Genomic DNA, 23,968 nt, shown 5'->3' on the forward strand with positions numbered 1-23,968 from the left:
GTATCTCAAAGTCAACAAGTAAAATGCATAAGGACATGATTTTTGCAATTTGTGATACAATTATGTAAGAATTACTCTTTGAAACCCCACTTCTCAGAATCTACCTAAAAGTAGACCACAAAATTCACTGTGACACTATTTTAACAGCAAAAATTTTACAACAAAGCAATTTCTATTGCTAGGCAATTAGTTGAACAAATTATGGTTGTGTTCACATAATGAAGTACAATGAAGCCAGAAAAAAGACTGAGAGATCTATGTTCTTTCTGATTTGAATTTGACTCTAAGGTACACAGTTTGTTTTTTTTTAACATTTATTTATTTTTGACACAGAGAGACAGAGCATGAACGGGGGAGGGGCAGAGAGAGAGGGAGACACAGAATCGGAAGCAGGCTCCAGGCTCTGAGCCATCAGCCCAGAGCCCAACACGGGGCTCGAACTCACGGACCGTGAGATCGTGACCTGAGCTGAAGTCAGACGCTTAACTGACTGAGCCACCCAGGCGCCCCTAAGGTACACAGTTTAAAGAAAAAGAAAAACAAGACACAAAACTACATATATAGTATTTCACCTTTTGTAAAAAGGAGAAGAATATATATAATTCTTATTTGTTGATCTTATATATATTTCTTACACCTTATCATACATATGTCATATATTTTTCTTATCATATATAAACAACTAAACAAATCCAGAACTGGAACGTTTAAAAATCTACTACGTTAGGCTCTTAAAAAGTATGCACAGCTGAAGCAAACACAGAAAATAAATATAATTTTGGGGGGCACCTGGGTGGCTCAGTTGGTTAAGCGTCTGACTTTGGCTCAGATCACAATCTTGTGCTTTGTGAGTTCGAGCCCCATGTCAGGCTCTGGGTTGACAGCTCAGAACCTGGAGCCTGCTTCAGATTTTGTGTCTCCCTCTCTCTGTGCCCCTCCCACTCATGCTCTGTCTCTGTCTCTCTCTCAAAAATAAACATTTAAAAAAAATTTTTTAAAGAAAAGAAATATAATTTTTGAATTTAGGTGGGGAGTCCATGTGGGTTCACTACCCTGTATCTTTTTGGTGTGTCTGAAATGTTTATTAATTAACAAATGGGAAATATAATTCGAGATACATCAATACCTTTCAATGGCTTTCATTTCACTCACAAAATACCAAATACGTTCATGACCTGCAAGAGCCTACACAATCTAGTCCTCCATTACTTGTCTGGCTCTATCTATTCCTTTCCCTGTCACTCTTGTTACTGACCTTCTTTCTGTTCTTCAGGCAAGTCAAGAGCATTCCTACCTCAGGGTCTTCACACTTGTTCCTTCTGCCTGGAATGTTCTTCCCTTAGATAATGGCATGGCTTACTCCTTTCATTCCAATCCCTATTCAGTTTCCATGGTCTCAAAAAGGCCTTCCCTGACCACCCTAAATGGCTGAAGAGGTTAAGCTGCAAGCCCAATTTCCTTTACCATGATTTATTTTTCTCCATTATCACTTCTCACTTCCTAAAATATGCTTTACTTATTCTCTACTTATTATCAGTCTCCCTCCTCTAGAAGGTAAGCTCCACGAGGGCAGCCCTTTCTGTATGTTCTCCTCTAGCACCTTTACCCAGCCTTGCACATACACATTAGGAAACTTTAAGAATACATCAGGGATCATTACGTCTTATGAACCCTAATTTTCATTGCCCACATATATGCAGTGTAAACAGCACCTCTCTTTTGTGACTTGTCTCATTTACCCTGCTTATAGTAGCTCTTATTATACACAACTTTTAAAATTTAAAAATGGTAAAATTCATCAACCTTTTCCTTTAGAGACTGTACTTTCTGTGACTTGAGAATTTGTTTCCCACCCTGCAATCATATCATGATTTCAAATACTATTTTAGAAGTTTTTAAGTTAATCCAAATAGTATTTCAGTTTATGGCATGAAACACAGACCTACTTTTATTTTTTTCCATATGGATAACCAATTTTCCCAGCATCATTTAATAAGTAATCCATCTTTACTCTGACCTGTGATATCATCTTTCATGTAAACTAAGTTTCCCGTGTATAAGTATCTGCTTCTGTTCTGTCATGTCTCATTAGAGTATATGCCTTATCTGGGCCAATTCCATATAATTTTAATTACTGTAACTTTACAAGAAGCTCTGGATAACACTAGGGCAAGTCACCGAAGCAGAGATGGCTGCCAGCTACCGTCTATTCTCTATCTCTCCTCTATCTAGATATGGAATCAACTTCCCAGATTTAGCTTGAATGGCCACTTGGCAGAACTAGTCTCAGCTTCCCTTGTAGCTATGTATAGCCATGTGACTAAGATCTGGGCAATGACATGTGAGTAGAAGTCATATGTTTGCAACTCTGGATCACATCCTTAAAGAGAGCTGCTTTCAAAAAAATAAACAAATAAATAAAAGAGCTACTTTCTCCCCTTCCGTTCTGGTGACTGAAGGTGGACATGGAACTTCAAACATGCCAAGGAACACAACACCTTAGGGCCCATCACAGGAAGACAGAAGCAGCTCAACAAGTAGAATCACCCACCTCTATCCTATCAGCTTAGCCTTTTACATTAAAAGAGAAAAAACCTTCCTTGTTCAGTCACTTGATCTCTGATAAAGCAACCAAATGAGTATTTTAATTAATATATACCCACCTCCCTACTATGTTCCTTTACTTCAAAGCTATCTTAGTTTATTCTTGGCTATGTGCTCTGCCATATACATTTCAGAACTAATGTGTACATTCCCTGAAAATTCTTGTTGGGCTTTAGGTTAGAATTGCATTAAATTTATAGGTTAATTTGGAGAGTACGGCCAATTTAAACATACTGTATTTCTACCCATAAAAATTATTTATCTCTTCATTTACATATTTTCTTTTATGTCTGTAGATATAAAGCTTTTTTATTTTCTCCGTAAGAGTCATACACATATTTTGTTCAATTTGTTCCTGGGTATATTACAGATATCACAATACTCTAAGAATCTTCTTTTATTGCATTTTCTAATTGTTTGTTGCCTATTATATATAAAAGTGTGCCTTATTTTTATATAGTGATCTTGTATTAATCAAATTTATGGAACTCTCTTAGTCTAGTAATTTGTTTATAGAGTCTCCTGGAGTCTCCTGGATTTTCTACGTAATCAATATCACCTATGAATAATATTAGCATTATCCCTTCCTTTTTAAACTTATACTTTCTATTTCTTTGTCCTGGCTTACTGTACCAGCTAAGATCTCCAGTATGAGGCTGAGTAGCAACACTCATGCTTTTAATATTTCATCATTAAGTATTTGGTTTATTACCTATTTTTGACATGTCATTTATTAGGTTAAAGAAGTTTTTTTTATATTCTTAGTGTAAAAGCTTTTATTACAAATGATAATATATTTTATCAAATGCTTTTCCTGCTTCTATTGAGATGCTCACATGACTAACATGGTAAACCTTATGAACAGATTCACATGCAACATTCTTGGGATGGTCCAACTTGTCATATGTTCGTATGTTTTCCTCAACCATTGCAGTATTTGTTTTGCTAACACTTACATTTAGATTTCTAACTAAGATTGGTATGTATTTCCCTCTCGTACTGTACTAACTCTGGTTTAGTATCAAGGTTATATTTTAGTCTCATTAAGTAAATTGGGGGGATGTTCCATTTCTTTCAGGCTCTGGAAGTTTTTATAAGGTTGGGTCCTTTTTTCTTTGAAGACTGAATGGCAATTCCCTAAAAAAAAACACTATGATTAATTTAACTTTTCTATTAGTTTAAATTATACTGTTCTCTGAAATTGTCCATTTCATCTACAACTTCAAGTTTATCATCAAAAAGTCATGAATACTTTTAAGATTTTTTAAAGCTCACTTGTAAGTGCAATTATACCCCTTTTATAAGCCTAACATTAGGTACGTGTGGCTTCTGTATTTTGTCTTTAATTAACCATGCTAGAGACCTATCTCACACCTTCCAAAGTACTGGCATTTTGGTTCTGTTGATCTTTACTGTATCGCTATCTTTGTAGTCATTCCTTCTTTCTACTTCTCTGAGCTTATGAGATAGCTCTAACTTCTTGCACTCAACTTCTCCTCATAAATTTTCATTCTCTTTTTTTCTAACGTAAGCATATATGGTAGTGACTTTATTTTAACGGCTACAAACTCTTTGGCACTATCCCCGTGAAGACTCTCCTCCCCTTGAACCCAGGCAGGCTTGTAACTGCTTATATGCCAACACAGTACAGCAGAAGTGACACCAAGTACCTCCTTCTAGGTAGATTTAAAAGTCACACAGTATCTACCTTACCTGTTAAGTATTGGCCACCATATGAGAAGTCTATGACTGTGAATCTACAGCTCTAGTTTTCAGTTCCTGTTTTTGTTTAATGGCTTTGATATATAATTCACCGTAAATGCCAACCTTTTAAAGTGTACAAGCTTCAGTGGTTTTCAGCATATTTGCAGAGCTGTGCAACCATTACCACTGTCTCATTTCAGAGCATTTTCATCACCCCAAAAAGAAACTCTGCACCCCTCGGCAGTCACTCTCCATTCCCTCTTTCCCTCAGCCACTGGAAACCACTAATCTGCTTTCTGTCTCTATGGATTTGTTTATTCTGGACATTTCATATAAATAGAATCATATAATAGGTGGCCTTTTATGTCTGCCTTCCTTCACTTAGCATGTTTTCAAGGTCTATCCACATTGTAGCATGTACCAATACCTTACTCCTGTCTATTGTTCAGTAATACTCCATGATATGGATATACCACATTTGGTTTATTCATTCATCACTTCACGGGTATTTAGGCTTTTTCCACTTGGGTTATTATGAATAATGATGCTATGACTATTATAATACAGGCTTTTGTATGAACATAAGTTTTCAAATCTCTTGATTACACACCTAGGAATAAAATTTCTGGGTCATCTGGTAACACTATGTTTGACTTTCTGAGGAAATGCCTAACTGTTTTCCAAAGTGGCTGCAGCAATTCACAATACCACCGGCCACGTATGAAGTTCCGATTTCTCTACATCTTCATCAACACTTGTTATTGTCTTTTTTATTTTAGCCATCCTACGGGGGAGCGGAATGGTATCTCAACATGGTTTTGATGTTGCATTTCCCTGATGACCTTCTGTATTTTTAATACTGATGGTTCCCTAACTTTTATCTGGGCTTAAAAATGCATTTAATTTTTTTTTAATGTTTATATACTTCTGAGAGAGAGAGAGAGAGAGAGAGAAAGAGTGAGCAAGCATGTGTACCACGGAATGTAGGCACCCTGGACAGAAAAGAAAAGGAAACAGACTCTCCCTTCAAGCCTCCTGAAGAAAAGCTTGACCTCAGCCCAGTGAAACTGACTTTGGACTTCTGGTCTCCCAAACGGTAAAAGAATAAGCTTGCGTTGTTTTAAGCCCCCAAAGTTGTGGTAATTTGTTACAGCGCTATAGGAAACGAATACAGATTTTAGTACCTGGAAATGGGGTGCTGCTGTAACAAATGTGTAATGTGTGGTAGTGGCTTTGGAATTAGGTAACGGGGAGAAGTCTGAAGAATTATGAGCAGCATGACAACAAAGGCCTAAATTGTCTTGAGAAATATTTATTGCCTTTTAATAGAAATATGGATTCTAATGATGATTTTGCTAGTGAAGACAGAAAAAAATAAGGACTGTAGTAGGAAAAAAAGCCTATACTGTCTTAGGTCTAGAACACCTAATCAGCCATAAAGTGACCACTGTAGAAACAAATGTTAAAGGTGCTGCTGGTGAGAGGTCAGAAGGAAAGGAAGAGCATGTTACTGGAAATGGGAGAAACGAGATCCTTGTGGCAGAGAGCCTGGCTAAATCGTGTCCTATAATTATATGGAAATTACAACTTGTAAGCAATGAACTTGGATATTTAGCTAAGGAGACTTCAAAGAAAAGTGCTGAAAGGGGGCCTGCCGCTTATAGTAAACCTTGGGAGAAAACGGATAAATTGAGAGAACTTATAAGCAAAAAGGTGCCAGGCCTTCATGATTTGGAAAATCCTCAGCCTATCCAGATTGTAAATTATGCTAAAATTAAGTACTCAATGTCAAGAAAGCATGCTCTGGAGACAAAGCCAAGGGTGTAGCTAAACAACCTTTTGCCAGTGCCTCAAAATGAACAAATTCAGTGACACAGAGGGCTCTCCAGAGAGATTAGACATATGACTCATGGATCTCCCCTGCCATCTCAGTGAAAGCCAAGTACGGAGATGGAATTATCCAGGAAAGAGCTGTGGAGAGGCATGTTGTCTAAAGGAACGAATCCCCATGACATAATGAGAAGACTCATGAGGTTTTTGAGAGTATATATAATCACTGCCAGCTTGAACTGAAAGGGTCAAGAAGACGAAATGAAAGACTAATGGCCTCCCCAAATCCTACAGGCAGAAAACCAGTGCAGACATATGCTACTTTCCGAGAAAAAGGAAGGATGACTCCAAGGGTACAGTCTTAAACCTAAAAGGTAGACAGCCTCAGACCTCAGGCTGAGTTTTATTTCCAGGCCACGAAACTTACAGGTTTTTCCCACTTGCATTTCAAAATTGCTTAGTACCAGTGACTCCTTTCCTCCTTCCATTTTCTCACTTTTGGGGTGGCAACGTCTATAACTGCTATCCTATGTCTCTTCCATCGCTGTATTTGGAGAGCAGGCAACTTGTTTGCTAGTTTCACAGGTCTGCAGATGGGCAGGAATTTTAAGCCAGGAGATCATACCCAGAGTTTCACCCATACCTGATGTAAACGATTTTAGATGAGGAGTTAATGATATTTAGATGATGTTTTGGACTTTGAGTTGATAATACAACATAAGGCTTTGTAGATCAGGGTAAGGCACTTTGATTTTATTCCAGGTATAATGGAAATCCACAAAAGTGGACATACATTTAAAACCTGATTTAATAAAAACCTGATATAGATTTAATACATGTAAACCTGATACATACATATAATACACACACACACACACACACACACACATATACATACATATATTTTCTAAGTTTGCTTATTTTGAGAGAGAGAGCCTGCGTGCAAGCGGGGGAGGGGCAGAGAGAGAGGGAGAGAGAGAATCCTGAGCAGGCTTCCTGCTGTCAGCACAGAACCCAACAGGGGTGGTGCTTGATCCCATGAACCACGAGATCATGACCTGAGCCAAAATCAAGAGTCAGATACTCAACTGACGGAGCCACCTGGGAGCCCCTAAACCTGATTTATACTTACATCATTGGTATGTACTGTAAGGAGATAAGAGTAGAAGCAGGGAAACCTGTCAGAAAACTACTACAGTTGTGTAGACAAGAAAGATAGGAACCCAGGCTACAATGATAACAGCAGGATGGAAAAAAGAGGATGGTTTAAAATTCTGAAGGCAGAAATGGCAGAGCTGGCTAATATATTAAATGGGAAAGACAAAGTGAAATATGCAGCTATTCCTAAATTAGGACCTGAGCAACTGGATAGACTGTTTTTTATTTGCTGAGATGGGGAAGATTGAGGAAGGTATGGACTCACGTGAGAAAATCAAGACTTGCATTTTCGACATGTCAAGTTGTTGTTCTGACAGACATCCAGATAGAAGTACCAAGTAAGTAGGGGATGTAAGACCGGGAGCTCAAGGACAGCTCGGATGGATACATTTGTGTGGCATTTAAGAGAAAACTAAATAAAATCAAACAGAAGGAAAAGATGGAAAAATGAAGTAAGCCCAGGACCAAACTCTGATACATTCTGGTATTTGAAGGTCTGACAGAAGAAAGAAGCCAGAAAGGAGACAGACAGCCAAACAGGTAAAAAGAAGCTGAATATGTCATGAGAGATGCCATTTTACCAGAATCACTGATACTAATTACAATTATTCTACTTTATTTAACCTCCATATCCTCTACTCTATGAAAGTCCAGCTTAAAGTGCAAAAGCTTTAGCTCTGAGCATTAATTTTGAAATATTTAAATATTTATGGAACATCCATCCACTGAGATAGGGCGCTGTACTGGATGTTGAGGACATACACAGAGATTGAGACACTTTTTTCATGACATGGCTACTGTATAATTTTTTGAAATTTTAATCACATACTTAAAATTCCATAGGAAAGCAGGACAAAGTGAAAAAGCTGGACTATTATAATGGAGAGAAATCTGGGCAAGGCATTATGTGGATAGGAATCGAGACAGCAATAAAGAGTAAAAGAAGAACCATAATAAAAAGGTATGTTCAGACCATCATCTATCCCATCTGTACTCTTCTCTCCACTGCAGCTTTATGTTCCCACTGTAGTCACAAAAGACCCTCTGAGCATTTATCTTCCTCTCTTCTAGCTGTCTCTATTCCTGTCTTGATCCTCATTTCTCCTAACTCCAGCTTTAACAGCTTTTGATTCCAACTGCTTTGTACGGTGTCTTCTGCTGTCCCGCCAAATAAATTCTGTGTTTTAAAAAGTTTTGGTGGGACAAGGTAATAACTGTAAAATTATTTACAACATCTTCAGAATTTCTGGGCTAATAGATTATAGAAGAAGATTTCAAAATGTTGACCTAGAGGAAGAAAACAATGTACACATTTGTCCCCTCTCTCTCTCTCTCATTTTAGGTAAGAAGTACAAATCAACAATGATGATAGCACGAACCCCGTAATAAAAAAATTGGAGATTTCGGGGAATGGACTTCGATTTTCTCCTTTGTGTTACCAGAAGAAAGGTAATATAGATAAACTACACTTTAATCAAGGAAGGAGACTGTTTTTAAATGGACAGCAATCACAGGCAGTGACACACAAACCATAGCATGACCACGTCAATAATGTTCACACAAATTCCCCTACAAAGGATTATAAATTGCTTTCAACTCTAAACAAGCTGAGGCTTTCAGACATGTTGAAGACTTACTGAAAATATGCTCAATTTTCCTGGCATGCCAGTAAGACTCACCTAACACAAATACTGACACCGCCTCAAACCTCCTTAGGGTGAAATATTAGGGACAAAAGTGCTGCTAGTTGGCCAGACACGGGAGGGCGAATTCAGTTTTTAAGAGAGATGTAAGAAAAATAAAGTCTCCCAAGCTTCAAAATAGAAAAGAGTATGGAATTTATAAGGATTTCCTCCCCTGACCTCCCCAGGTATACCTTTTCCTTTCCTCACAGCACGTCACCGATCTGGGATTACTCATGTGTGTGGGGACTCCCAAGGTTCTCCTGATTCTTCCAAATCTACAGAATACCTGATTCCTTTCCTCCCACCTAATAACTGAATTACCTTTCCTGGGGCCACCTTGTTGAACCACCCAGTTGTCAGGTGGCTCCTTCTAAGGAAGCATAGACAGTTGTTGGTGTCAAAGGATGTTGTGGTCTTTGGACATGATCCCGATTTGAATTTCAACCAACTCCTCACATCTCTCTGATGGGGTACAGTAATAGAACAGAAGTCAATGGGAGATCAGCATGCACTCAGATTCCAGATTCTGAAAGGGAACAAAAATCAAACCCTCCATTCTTTGCCTCAGCACCATGTCTAATAACCAACATGCTAAGAAACCAGGCTTTATCAGCCCAACAAAACTAAACATAAAGTAACAACTCTCAATAACCACATAACAAACAACAGGTACTTTATGAATGCTTAAGTCTAATAAAAATAACAAATTAATATTTTTAAAATTTTTTTAATGTTTTTATTTTTTATTTTTGAGACAGAGAGAGAGAGAGAGAGAGAGAGACAGAGCACGAGCAGGGGAGGGGCAGAAAGAAGGGGAGACACAGAATCCGAAACAGGCTCCAGACTCTGAGCTGTCAGCACAGAGCCTGATGTGGGGCTTGAACCCACAAACCGTGAGATCATGACCTGAGCCAAAGTCAGACGCTTAACCGACTGAGCCACCCAGGCGCCCCAAAAGTTAATATTTATTAAACTGTATACTTTCTAAGTCCAAATCATCTAACATCTCACTAAAATTTAACATACACTGTGAAGTGTCCATTTTGTATCTGAATATCCATGCAGAGGACTGACTTACCTTTTCTAATACAGATAAGTTCATGTACTCCACAGGTTCTTTCTCCACCTGTTAAAAAAATTTTTGTTAGAAGTTAAAAAGAGGACATAATGTGAATGTGACTATTACAAAGAACTGTTTTAAATTAGCTTCTACCAATGACCTCAGGGAAAAAAGTTTACTAATTTTCCTTAAACTCAGCTATATGATAACTTCATATTTGGAATTTTCCCGAACCCATAAATTAAGATCTTATAAAGTCTTGGAATGAAGACACTTAATTCAAGTATGTTATTTTTAAATGGCAGTCTTCTCAAGAACAAATATCATATCGCCATTTCCTAAGTACCTCTTCACACCATCTAGAAAAAACACCGTAGGACCCACTTTTGTATTTGAGGTTTAATATATATAGGTAAGTTACTATGGAGGGACCAACCTTGTAAAGACACTATAGTTTATCACATATATGGTATAAAATGAAATGTAACCTTTCCCCATTCTTCAGCTACCCACTCTTATAAGTCTGTAAAAAGATAAATTTAAAAAATAGGATGATAAAAACAAATTTAACCAAAAGCTTACTTTGAGTATAATTAATATAAAAAGTATTCTATCATAAAATTAATATTATTGGTCACTGTAGAAATAGATACTCCTTCATTCTGAAACAGAATGCCCCTACTTTAAATGAATGTAAGCTAAATGAAATTTTGTAGTGTTCTATATATGCATGACCTTATAATTATGCTGTGAATTATGTTTAAACTTTGCATAATAGAAATATTAAATAATTTAATCTTAGCTCATTACAAAAGTTAAGTTATAAGAAACAGAAATATCTTACAGCAGTAACATGAGGTAAAATCCATGATATCCACTAAAAAAAGTAGGTCATCTGAGAAGCAAGTTAAAAAACCAGAAAACAGTATTTCTATTGCTAAAGTAGGTTAGATCTACATTCTAATTTGGTTGTAACAACGCCATGTTTGTGATTATTACCAACACTATAGACTAATCACCAGTTATCAGGAAGATAGACTTAGCAAGAAGAAACACCTACCTTAAAGCTCTGATTATAAAATGCCTATTATTCAGCAAATCTCAGCGTAAATACATTGGGTCCTTGCTAATTAGAATATTACCAATGAGCAACCACTGATTACCTGCTGAAGGGCAAGAACAAGCTGTAACTGTATACCACATATCTTTAATATTGAGAAGACACTAGTCAAAAACTAGAAGGAGAATGTTTACCAAATTACAGAAGAAACTACTTTCAAGAGATTTGGAAGAATCATGTAACAACAATAACTATACTGATGCCATCACTGATGTTTTCACAGGCTACATAAAAATATCTTTTATATGGTCATTAAGGCCTATTCTCCAGAAGATAACACCTACAACTTAGTCTGCCTTATGTACTTAATTCATGTTCATAAGACTGTACTTGTTAAAGCCTGTATTTAAAACCAGACTTTCAGGGCACCTTGGTGGCTCAGTTAAATGAAGCATCCGACTTCACTCATATCATGAACTCACAGTTTGTGAGTTCGAGCCCCATCTCAGGCTCTCTGCTGTCAGCACAGAGCCCACTTCAGATCCTCCGTCCTCCTCTCTCTCTCTGCCCCTCAGCCCTCTCAAAAATAGACATTAAAAAAAAAACAAAAAACCAGACTTTCCCCCATATTTAATGCAAATCGGTTAGGTTTTAGTATACACATCTAATCTCAAATATAAGTGCATAGTTTGTACAGCCTAAGTGCTAATGGTAACATAAAACTATTAACAGTAACATAAACTATTAGAATCTAAGACTTTTCTCAAAACTATAAAATGACAATGACAGCTAACTCCCACTTTTAAAAGTATTCGATTCATCTATATCAAATGAAAGAACTTCATAAATAAAAAGCTAAGTCAAATAATTACTATATTTTAAATTTACAGCCAATAGATAATTGTCAAATGTGTCAAAGTAGCACAAAAATCACATAACTAGAAAAAGCGAGACTGTGCTCTACTCTTCCAGATATTTGTCCCAAAAATTCTAACCAACAAGGGAGATCTCAGTGATGTACATGTGGAAATCAAGAGCAATCACTATTATTACTGAAATGGAAAGGAATATTAAGGACAAATAAATGCCAGGCAATAAAGTAAAATTTAGGAAAAAACAAAAAAAACCCTCCCTTTTAAAAGTACAAAAGAAGACGGGGCGCCTGGGTGGCTTGGTCGGTTAAGCATCCGACTTCAGCTCAGGTCATGATCTCATGGTCCGTGGGTTTGAGCCCCGCATCGGGCTCTGTGCTGACAGCTCAGAGCCTGGAGCCCGTTTCAGATTCTGTGTCTCCCTCTCTCTCTGCCCCTCCCCTGTTCATGCTCTGTCTCTCTCTGTTTCAAAAATAAATAAACGTTAAAAAAAAAAAATTAAAAAAAAAAAGTACAAAAGAAGAAACACATAAAGCTAAATAAAATTTACTATATTACTGGACCATGAAATCGATATTCCTTTGGTTTTCAATCCTTTTTGAGACCAGTAAGAGTGTTTAGGAAAAAATATGCATTCTATATGCTAAATATGTATGTTTTAAAGTATGTGTTTGGGAGTCAAAGGCTTAAATACTTTTTCAATCAGAGATAGTGAACTGTGTATAAACTTTATGCCTTGTTTTAAAATCTCTAAAAATAAATCTGAAAAGTTTCAAAGTGAGTCAAATTTGCAAGCAAAAGGCAAGTCATTGTAGGCATAGCTTGACTTAGATATGGTGGCAATTCAAAAAGTGGTTTACTGATTTTAAGAGTATAATGCATAAGGGGAATGATTCTTTGAGGTAGATACATATGTATATATATGTATGTGTATATACATATATAACAAATATGTATATCAAATACATAGAAGAATGATTATTTGTATATCAAATACATAGAAGAATGATTATTTTTATTCAGCTATTATTGGCATATAACACTGTGTAAGTTCAAGATGCACAAGCTGATTTGATACATTTATATATCGCAATGATTACCACCATAGCATTAGCTAACACCTCTATCACATTACATAATTATCAGTTGTTTGTTGTAGTCACAATTAAGATCCAGTCTGTTAGCAATTTTTAAGTTTATAACACAGAATTGCTGTCTAAAACCACTATACTGTGCATTAGATCTCCAGGACTTATTTATCTACAAGTTGCAAGTTTTTTCCCTTAAACATCTTTCCAATTCCCCCACATCTCCCAGACCCTGGTAACCACCATTCCATTCTCTGTTTTTACAAGTTCAGCTTTTGTAGATTCCACATTTAAGTGGTACTATACACTATTTGTCTTTTATTTTTATTTTTTTGGATTTAAAGGAATTTCTTTTTTTTTTCTTAATATGAAATGTATTGTCAAATTGGTTTCCACATAACACCCAGTGCTCATACCAACAGGTGCCCTCTTCAATGCCCATCACCCACTTTCCCCTCCCTCCCACCCCCCATCAACCCTCAGTTTATTCTCAGTTTTTAAGAGTCTCTTATGGTTTGCCTCCTTCCCTCTCTGTAACTTTTTTTTCCCCTTCCCCTATGTCTTTTATTTTTAATGTTTACTTATTTTTGAAAGAGAGGGAGACAGCATGAGTGGGGGTGGGGCAGAAAGAGAAGGAGACACAGAATCCAAAGCAGGCTCCAGGCTCTGAGCTGTCAGCACAGAGCCCAATGAACCCACAAACCATGAGATCATGACCACAGCTGAGGTCGGACACCCAACCTACTGAGCCGCCCAGGTGCCCCACTACTTATCTTTTTGTATCTGACTTATTTCACTTATCATAATGCCTTCAATCAAGGTCCATCCATGTTGGCAGGACTTCCTTCTTTTTAGGTCTGAGAAATATTCCATTGTATATACATACACCACATTTTTATCCATCCATCCGCAGATGGACACTCAGATTGTTTCCTTACCTTAGCTATTGTGAATAATGCTGTAATAAACACAGATACCTCTTCAATATATTCTTTTCATTTCCTTTGGATACATACCCATTTGTGGCACTGCTGTATCTCACGGTAGTTCTATTTTTAATTTTTTAAGGAACCTCCATGCTGTTTTCTGCAGTGGCTGAACCAATTTGGAGGAATGAGTACTTAAAGTAATAAATTAGCCAATCTCTTTATTTTTTTTTTAATTTTGTTTTAATCTTTATTTATTTTTGAGAGAGAGAGAGAGTACAAGTAGGGGAGGAACAGAGAGAGAGGGTGACATTGAATTTGAACGAGGCTCCAGGCTCTGTGCACAGAGCCTGACGCAGGGCTTGAACTCACGAACCACGAGTTCATGACCTGAGCTGAAGTCAGACACTCAACCGCTCAACTGACTGAGCCACCCAGGCACCCCTAGCCAATCTCTTTAGAAAGAAATGTCTTCTGTTAAAATGAATAATTATCCCCCAAATGAACTCATATAAATAAAAATTTTCACACATCAAATTTACTTCAAAGACATAACAATAATGAAGACTTGGGAGATCGTAACAGAATGACAGAATATAAAAAGGCTAGAAGTCAGAAATAAAGTTGTCTAGCTCAATCCAGATAAACAAACTGAACCACTAAACGTTAAGTAGAGTTGCCCAGGGTCACTAGTTTATTGCCAGAAAAAATAATTAGTACACTAGGGTTAATACAGTAAGAAATTTAAATATCAATTTTTCTTCACTTTTACAAATAAAATAAAAATTATGTAATTGTTTTCTAACCCTTTCAGGTAATTAAAATACAAGTCAGTTTCTCAAAACTATTCTTGGAGATAATGCCAGCATTGCTCTTGAAATAATCATCTCAGCAACATGGAAATGAGAGATAGAAAATGACAAGCTTAGTCAAAGTTACCATCTTTTCCCTCAGGCAAACCCATGTAGGAGCATAATATAAACTGGCAGAATCCTCTACAATTGGCGTTAAGTACATAGTGTAAGAGGAAATAGATGCGTATGGGCACACACACACATACATACATGCTGCGAATATGCACATGTGTGTGTTTGTGTATGAATGGACACATGATTGAGAGTGTGCCTGGGAACTAGGAATTTCTTTTTAAGTGGAGACAAGGTGGGTGATAGGGACTTACAAAGTATGTACTTTTCCATATGCCTACATAAGGAAAATATGTGGGGAGCCTGGGTGGCTCACTTAAGCCTCTGACTCTTGATTTCCACTCTCTGGTCATGATCTCACGGATTCATGAGATCAAGCCCCATGTCAGGCTCTGTGATGACAGCACAGAGCCTGCTTGGGATTCTCTCTGCTGCTGCTCTGCTTGTGCGTGCGCACGCACTTGCTGTCTAAATAAATAAATAAACTTTAAAAAAAAAAAAGAAGGAAAATATGCAGTGATGCTCTAGTCCCATCAAAATATGGCCAGGCATACAAAAATGCAATTAAACCCAAAGATTTAGTCCATTGAAAATGGATCTAGGAGACCTTTCTGAAATTGACTTTATTTTGTCTACCATGTTAACTTTGACCAATAACCTAAGTCACTACAATTTACGGGCAATATTAACTTCTCAAACAGCACAAGGCTACTTTAGAAATACCTTAAATTCTACCTTATCTAAAGATCAGCAAAACACATGCATTAAAGTGGTCAAAATTAAATTAATGTCTAGCTTACACTGATAAACTCTGTTATAGCTAATTGTTATAGCTATATATAATAAGCATGAAATGTTAAATATTTCCTGTTAATGTTGCCAACTACCACCTTCCCCAACCAATTTAACTCATTTAGACCACAGTCACTAATCTATAGACACCTTTCAGTTTTAACCCTAATTAAGTTATTCAAGGAATGATACCAATTTTGGTGCCTAATTGAAAGCACAGTATTATGGAAAGACCATGGTTTCTGAATTGAGTCAGGCTTCAGTTTTCAAGTCAGCATCACCTAGTATTGTCTTTGTAAACCTTGTGCCTGTAAGAAAAAATAAAAATAACTAAACACATTTGTAAAGTAGTAATAATAGTTAGCTCCAGGATGGAAAATAGCTTTCCTATCCATATACCAATTCTGGGCTATTAAAAGTAGCTGCTGGCATGGGGTGGAGGGCAATGTTGAGAAGGATTCTGAAACAAAGTTGATACTTGGTAGGGAGATGTTAAAAAGACACTTGAAGGAAACAGATGACTGCTACAGGAGAAAGAGAGAACAGTGCCATGCATTTGCCGTCCACACTGTGATAATGGATAGATGATGCCTAGCCCATGGTGAGCACCAAAAAATGTCAATCCCCTTTGCATTCCTCACAAGGACAAAACTCAAAGAAAACTTAGACTTATGCCTAGAGACAGAAAAGATTCTGTATGTTTTCTTCTCTTCTACAGCATTAGTTACCAGTTAATTTCAAACACTCTCCTGTGTAAATATTCCAAAATAAACATTAATCTTCTCATACTTCTTAACTTATCCTCTTTTTAGAAATTTTCTTAAAAACAACAACAACAAAAACTTTTGGGCCTCCAATCCTCTGGGAGTTATCCTCCCAAATTGGAATTCTTTTGTTTTATTTTTTATTGTTGCTATTCAATTACTAGAGTTAAAATAATCTGAATAAGTATTTTCTCTCTTTTTTTTAAGTGTTTATTTATTTATTTTGAGAGAGAGGTAGAGAGAAAGAGGGAAGAGAGAGAGAATCCCTGTCTCTGCACTGTCAGCACAGAGCCCAACACAGGGCTCGACCCCAGGAACCATAAGAACATGACCTGAGCCAAAATCAAGAGTCTGATGCTTAACTAACTGATTCACCCAGGCGCCCCTGAGTAAGTCCTTCCTATATTTACTTTTACAAACTCTTTTTATTTATAACATTCCTATACCATAGCCTAAGTTTTGAGACATATATTCGGCACCATTCCAGCACCACACAGAACAACCAAGTGTACCTCTTTTCATAACAATATCTTAGAGTACTTTATAATTTGCAAATCTTGCTAAGTACAGTATATCTTTTCATCCATATAAGTTCCTATAAATTTATTCAATAATTTTTTTTCCAGGAGGTACAAGTTTATCTTATAAAAGTAAATTTATTGTTCACAAACAGAACCCATTTTTCCTACTTCTGAGCCACTTTTACTTCAGTTTTTAAGTTAATTAAGTTTTTGACTGTTTAGATGCTCATTAAGATAACACCATAAATCCCTGAATAAGTATATGCTCAAAAAAAAGGGAGCATACTACTGGGGAGCCTGAGTGGCTCAGCTGGTTGAGCGACCAACTTTGGCTCAGGTCATCTCAGTGTTCCCAAGTTCTGTGCTGTAGCACAGAGCTCGCTTCAGATCCTCTGTCCCCCCTCTCTGTCCCTCCCCTGCTTGCAGGTGCACACTCACTGTCTCCCAAAAATAAATCTAAAAAATTTTAAAAAGGTATTCTACTTAATTTTCTACTTAAAAGAGAACACCTGTGTTTTGACTACTGCACCAGTTCACTTGTTAAAATTACTAATATGCATTATTATATTAGTAAGTTCAAAATGCTGAAGATAATTTTTCATTAAAATCCTCTATCTCCTGATGACTCCTAATACAGCCTTACAACTGTAATGTTCTGAATGTACATATGGATCTTAGAAGTTTGTTTTTAAATAACTTCCTAAATAAACAAATTCCTGATGACAGTTTGCTGCGTTGTCACTATTTCTTCCTTCTTAAAAAAAAAAGTCAATCAAGGGTTCCAATTTTTTAGGTTTCAATTAAGATTTTACTACACATACATACGAAATATGTACATAATTGTCTTATTCAAGAGTCTAGAATGTTTCATTGACAGTAGTTTGTTGAATCTGATGTTCTCCCCCACAGGCTTGTCACGTTAGGTATAAACTAGGTAGGACTTGGGAGTGGAGGAAAGAATGAAGTCAGCTAACTGGAAATCTACGAAGACAGTCTACTATGCTACTACACATATGCTATGGACAAACACTACAATCACTTTAAAGAAAACAATAATGCAAGCAGCATTACTCAACAAATAAATAAGCCAACATGTGGTTCTCTAGCTTTCTATGCTGGCCTGTGCCATTGTGTTCTAACACTACCTAAACCAATGAAAAAAGGAAATGTTTCTTAATGCAACTGTTTCTCTAATGTTCCCTAGGTTTTTCTAATTTGGTTTAGTGAGTTAGGACAGAAACCTTAAATAGACTGTAAATTATTCAAGAGTAATTACAGAGAGAGGTCTCTGAACAAACATACCTCACATCTAAACATATCCTAAATCTCTGCAAAACATCAGGAATTTTATACCTGCCGAAAGTCAAAATATCCCTTTTAGGAATATCACTGATTAAACTGAACTGTAAATCCTCCAAAAATAAACTGCTCGATAAACTGTCACATTCTGCCACAGACTATAGACAGGCATGACTTTCTATCATCCCCCATTACATCCCAATGAGCTCTTACAATAACATGGAAAGCAGGAAAGGAGTGTGATGTTCTCCCTCAGGACTTGTAGCAGAACATGTTTGTATTGGGATATCTTAATTCGATACTTCAAAAGTCCAAATTCTGCCTTGGAAATCTTAGAGTCACAACAAACCTTCAAAAGCATCTCAGAATTGTACTGATGATTAAAAAAGTATGTATGTGGAAGTGTGTGGTAAACGACAAAGTGCCTTATGAATAAAAGGTATACACACACACACACACATACACACACAGATTCTTTCTAATATAGTCTTCTTTTATAACTTCAAAAAATGTTACCCAGAGAGCTAAAGTAGCTAAAGTTGATATACAGCACATTAACAACAAAAGTGAGTAATTTTACCTCTATTTTGATAATCCTATGGAAGTCAGAAAAATGTGGAGTGAGGGAAGGAGGGGCATAGGTCAGATCATTAAAGGCCTGCTCTAACCTGAGGTTTTAAATAATTTATATGTTACAAAGATAACTAGCAACAGTTCAGAATATGGGTTGGAAGGAACCCTAAAACTGGTGCTAACAAGAATAGCTAGGAAACTAATACAAGCCCTTTAATGAGGGGGAATAAACTAAAGTATAAGCAGTAAGCATCATAAATTCGTTTGAGATGTAGACTTGGCAGGACTTAGTGATCAACAAGATGTGGGGGGGGTGAATTTTAAGACAAGGTTGATTTCCAGATTTCTATCTCAGATGTCTGGTTACTTAAAAATGACACTCAGATGGTAAATTTGCATAGAGTGGGGATACAGAAACTGGATGTGGTGGCTGTGATGACAACTTTAGGACATTTTGAATGTCCCAAACTAAATATTTTGGATTGTTGTGGAACACCCATGATATCTAGCTACTATCTGAAAATATAAATTAGGAAAACTCTGTGTGCTTTTATTAACAGTGCACTTTTATTTGCTTTTTTAAAGTCTACTTATTTTGGGGGGGGGGGGTGGGGAGAGCACAGAGTCTGATACAGGGCTTGAACCCACCAACTGTGAGATCATGATGTAAGCTGAAACCAAGAGTCAGATGCTTAACCAACGGAGCCACCCAGGCGCCCCAACACTTTTCATTTTTTTAAGTTTTTATTTAAATTCCAGTTAACATACAGTATAGTATTAGTTTCAGGGGTACAATATAGTGACTCAACACTTCCATACATCGCTCGGTTCTCATCACAAGAATTAATAGGGCACTTTTAATTTACTGCTCCAGAAAGCTGAACTAGAAGGACTAGTAGATAGACAGAAGTTAATGAATGGCAGATTTTTGGTCAAATACATCTGGGAATCAATGTAATCAACATCTATAATTTACAGAATTCCATTATAACTTCAAAAAATATTTGTGGATTATATACTCTACTCAGATACTGTGCAAAATGTAAGGAGTAAAAAAATGAAGATATTACCTTCTGGAATTGACAGGAAAGACAAATTATAAACAAGTGATTACAAAATTACTCAATATGTGCAATTACAGCAGTATGGAGAGAGGATGAGAACAGGATTAAGAATGGAAACGCAGGGGCACCGGGGTGGCTCAGTCGGTTGAGCGTCTGACTTCAGCTCAAGTCATAATCTCATGGTTCACTGAGTTTGAGCCCCGCATCAGTCTCTCTGCTGTCAGCACAGAACCTGCTTCGGATCCTCTATCACCCACTCTCTCTGCCCCTCCCCTGCTCTCTCTCTCTCAAAAATAAATAGAAATATTGAAGAAAAAAAAAAAAAAGAATGGAAACACAAAGAACATTAGGCAAAGAAGATGAAGGAAAGACTGAGAAGTAATCAAGAGAGAGGAGAAAATTTCCTAAACACAGGAAATGGTTAACAATGCCAGACTGACAAAGGCCAACATTACAAGAATTAATACACTGGATGGAAACTATAGGTCTTGATAGGCTAGAGCAGACCAATGATTCCCAACATGATTACCACCAGACCTCTAGGGTAACAATAAGGATCTGTAAACTATTCAATATTTCAAAATGCTTTCTCAAAATTGTACTTTAAGATAGGACTAAATTCTTTTTTTTTAATGTTTATTTATTTTTTAGAGAGAGACAGAGAGAGACAGAGAGACAGAGAGACAGAGAGAGAGAGGAGGGCACAGAATCCAAAGTAGGCTTCAGGCTCCAAGCTGTCAGCACAGAGCCCAACATGCGGCTCAAACTCACGAACCATGAAATCATGACCTAAGCTGAAGCTGGACACTTAACTGAATGAGCCACCCAGGCACTCCTAGAACTAACTTCTTTACCTCTGACTGGAATTATATTAGATCAGTGTGGTAACACCATCATCGTATATTTGTCTGAGTCCTGACTAGCACTTACTTTCTGATAAAAGGAGGAAGTGAATGATTACTTAGTATGTACAGTATGGGTTTTACATAAAGGAGGAAATAAAAGTAACCCTCAGTACTTAAAAATCTAAATTCAAGGGCTAAAATGTGGAGCCAGAGCTAGGAAGAATATGCTTAACAGATACAAATGATCTGTTCTTTGAGTCAAAACACTGGTTTGCTATGCAAGGGATGGAAGACACCTGATGTGAAAGAAGTCCAGGTGAAAGAGACTCTATGGTTTTGGTTCATTTCAACCTCATCTCGAGCCAACATACAATTCCAAAAAGGCTATGCTAATATTAAGCTACATTAATAGGATTATGCACAAGATAAGAAATGGCAGAACAGTTTTAAATGTATGCTACTCAGCAATGCATCTGGAATGGATTTCATTTCAAACTTTAAAACATACATACAACTATACACCATCCAGAGGAAGAGCTGGTTATTCTGTCTAGAAAGTGTTCAAAAGTTGTCTTCAAATGGCAGAAGGGATGTCATGTATATAGGGAATAGAGGGCTTTTAATTTATTGCTCCAAACGGCAGATCTAGGAGTAGTAGTTAGACAGAAGTTACTGAATGGCACGTTTTTGGTCAAATTCAAAGACCTCATGAACTGTAAGAATTATACTTCCACTTGGCAGACATTGTTCAATGTCCACCGGCACATGAGTTCAATAAATTCATCCCCATTGAGTGTTTTTATACAAAAGATGATTCATCCTTTGTTGTTCACACCGTATTGTAATTACATGACTAAAATTATCTGTCTCCCCATCTAGAACATGTGCTCCTTGAGGGAAGGAGTGCAGTCTTAGTCATCTTTATGGTCCCATAGAGTCCTGCACAGAACACTGAGTACAGCTAGTGCTATTAAGTCTGCTGAATTACCAGGTGAATGAAGGGACTGAATGTTTTAAGAACCACTTCATTGGGAAGAAGGTTGAATGAGATGCCCCTTGGGCCACTAAAATCCTAAAATGTCTCTAGTACAAAGCCATCATCCAGAGTTCATTTTACTTTATAAAACAGCATGGGAGGGGTGCCTGGGTGGCTCAGTTGGTTGAGCCTCTGACTTCAGCTCAGGTCATGATCTCGCAGTTCGTGAGTTTGAGCCCCGCGTCAGGCTCTGTGCTGACAGCTCAGAGCCTGGAGCCTGCTTCAGATTCTGTGTCTCCCCCTCTCTCTGCACCCCCCCCCCCCCCCGCCCATTCATGCTCTGTCTCTCTCTGTCTCAAAAATAAATAAACATTAAAAAAAATCAAAAAAAAAAAAAAAAAACAGCATGGGAATGTAATTTGCTGGGGTGGAGGGTGCCGGGGGCAGCTGGTGGCTCAGTTGGTTTTAAGCGTCCGACTACAGCTCAAGTCATGATCTTGCGGTTCATGAGTTGGAGCCCCATGTCAGGCTCTATGCTGACAGCTGGGAGCCTGGAGCCTGCTTCAGATTCTGTGTCTCCTTCTCTCTCTCTGCCTCTCCCCTGCTCAAGCTCTGTTTCTCTCTCCCTCTCAAAAATAAATAAACATTAAAAACAATTAAAAAAAAAAAGTGTTCCGGTATGTAATAAACAGCACAGTTAGACTAACCTGACCTGACATCTTTATTTGAAATGCTAATACTAACTTTAGTCTCTATACCAAACTAGAAAAAGTATAATTTCCAATCTTTATATTAAGAAGACTTTGACAAATGTTTAAGTATTAAAAAACCGATGAGAGTATCTAAAACACAGAAGAGGGGCGCCTGGGTGGCGCAGTCGGTTAAGTGTCCGACTTCAGCCAGGTCACGATCTCGCGGTCCATGAGTTCGAGCCCCGCGTCAGGCTCTGGGCTGATGGCTCGGAGCCTGGAGCCTGTTTCTGATTCTGTGTCTCCCTCTCTCTCTGCCCCTCCCCCGTTCATGCTCTGTCTCTCTCTGTCCCAAAAATAAATAAAAAACGTTGAAAAAAAATTTTTTTTAAATAAAAAAATAAAAAAAATAAAACACAGAAGAATCTCTAGGAGAATTTCAAAAATCTTGTTCTTTAAACATACTAGTAGTAAAAGGCAGAACAAAATGCCATCAGTTAACATAAAAAAAGGAATCAATCACATTTAACTGTGGGGTAGGAAAGACTGAGAAAAAGAGGAAAAACTAAAATATATCAAGAAATTACAAGTTACAAGATCAGATCCAGATGCTATTATACCTTCCGCATAAACCTTTTTAGCTTTACCACATCATTAAGAAATACTACCACAAACTGGTTGGGGAAATAAAGTACAAAACATTAATCAGTGGATTTGGTTGCTGGATTTTTAACCTCTAGTAAAAAGTACAATAAGGAAAAGAGTTTGAAAGTACCACTCTGGGTAACAGAAATATCAAAGGTTATAAAATAGATCTTGTTCCCAGCGCTATCCATCGTTTTGGCTAAAGTAGCTATTTGAAATGTGTGAATGTGTCTGAAATGTGTGTCTTGCATATAATAGGTAGAATCTCTTAAATAAGCATAAACACAGCTAAAGTTATTTTGGAGGATGCAGGATCTGACAAAAAGGAACCCCCAGAGCTGTATGCTACTGGTGATTAGTCAGTCACCAAGATGGGAAGTGCTCTGAAAAGTTTTGTTTACGAGGAACACACATAAAATCTGAGCTAATGAGGATACAGCCAAAGGTACCTCGAACATCTGTACAGATGATGTGAATCTGTACACACGGACGTGCACCCAGGTAAATTTTACAAACTACTTTCACGGTCTGAGTTAAGCTCAGAAGGACACAGGCTGGAAGATGGTGCAGTCTTTCACATAAACATCCTAGCCGTGTGATACTAATTTTCACAATATCCTCCTTAAAAGCAAAGCAAAATACAGACACTTCCAAAAACATGGAACAAGAAGAAAATACACTCTGATGGCAACTACCTCATCTGGCTAGGTGGTAAACACCAAGTATTTCGAAAATACGAGTGTTGTTGACACTAACACTTAGTGGACTGATACACACGCAGGATTCTAAGAGCGTGCGTTTGTTATTTCAGATGTATTTACTTCTCTTTCCCAGAGAAAAAGCAGTTTTGAGTGTTAGGGGAAAAAACACTTGAGGAAATTAACTTC

The 23,968-nt window shown here is 37.3% G+C and overlaps 1 protein-coding gene across 3 annotated transcripts in view; it reads right to left on the minus strand.

The window, feature by feature from the left end:
* The window catches only part of SYT14 (synaptotagmin 14), a 209,843-nt gene that overhangs the window by 185,205 nt on the left and 670 nt on the right, over positions 1-23,968 (minus strand). For 2 of the 3 annotated variants that reach the window (XM_078441345.2, XM_078441344.2), the window contains exon 2: positions 10,060-10,107. In XM_078441345.2, coding sequence (XP_078297471.1) covers positions 10,060-10,107 — 48 coding nt within the window. Of the gene's footprint in view, positions 1-9,302; positions 9,475-10,059; positions 10,108-23,968 lie in introns of those variants that run through there. The other variant, XM_060643922.2, reaches the window with a different exon arrangement.

Source organism: Panthera onca, chromosome F1 (assembly GCF_046562875.1).
Source record: "Panthera onca isolate mPanOnc1 chromosome F1, mPanOnc1 haplotype 2, whole genome shotgun sequence".
NCBI classification, from domain to species: Eukaryota; Metazoa; Chordata; class Mammalia; order Carnivora; family Felidae; genus Panthera; species Panthera onca.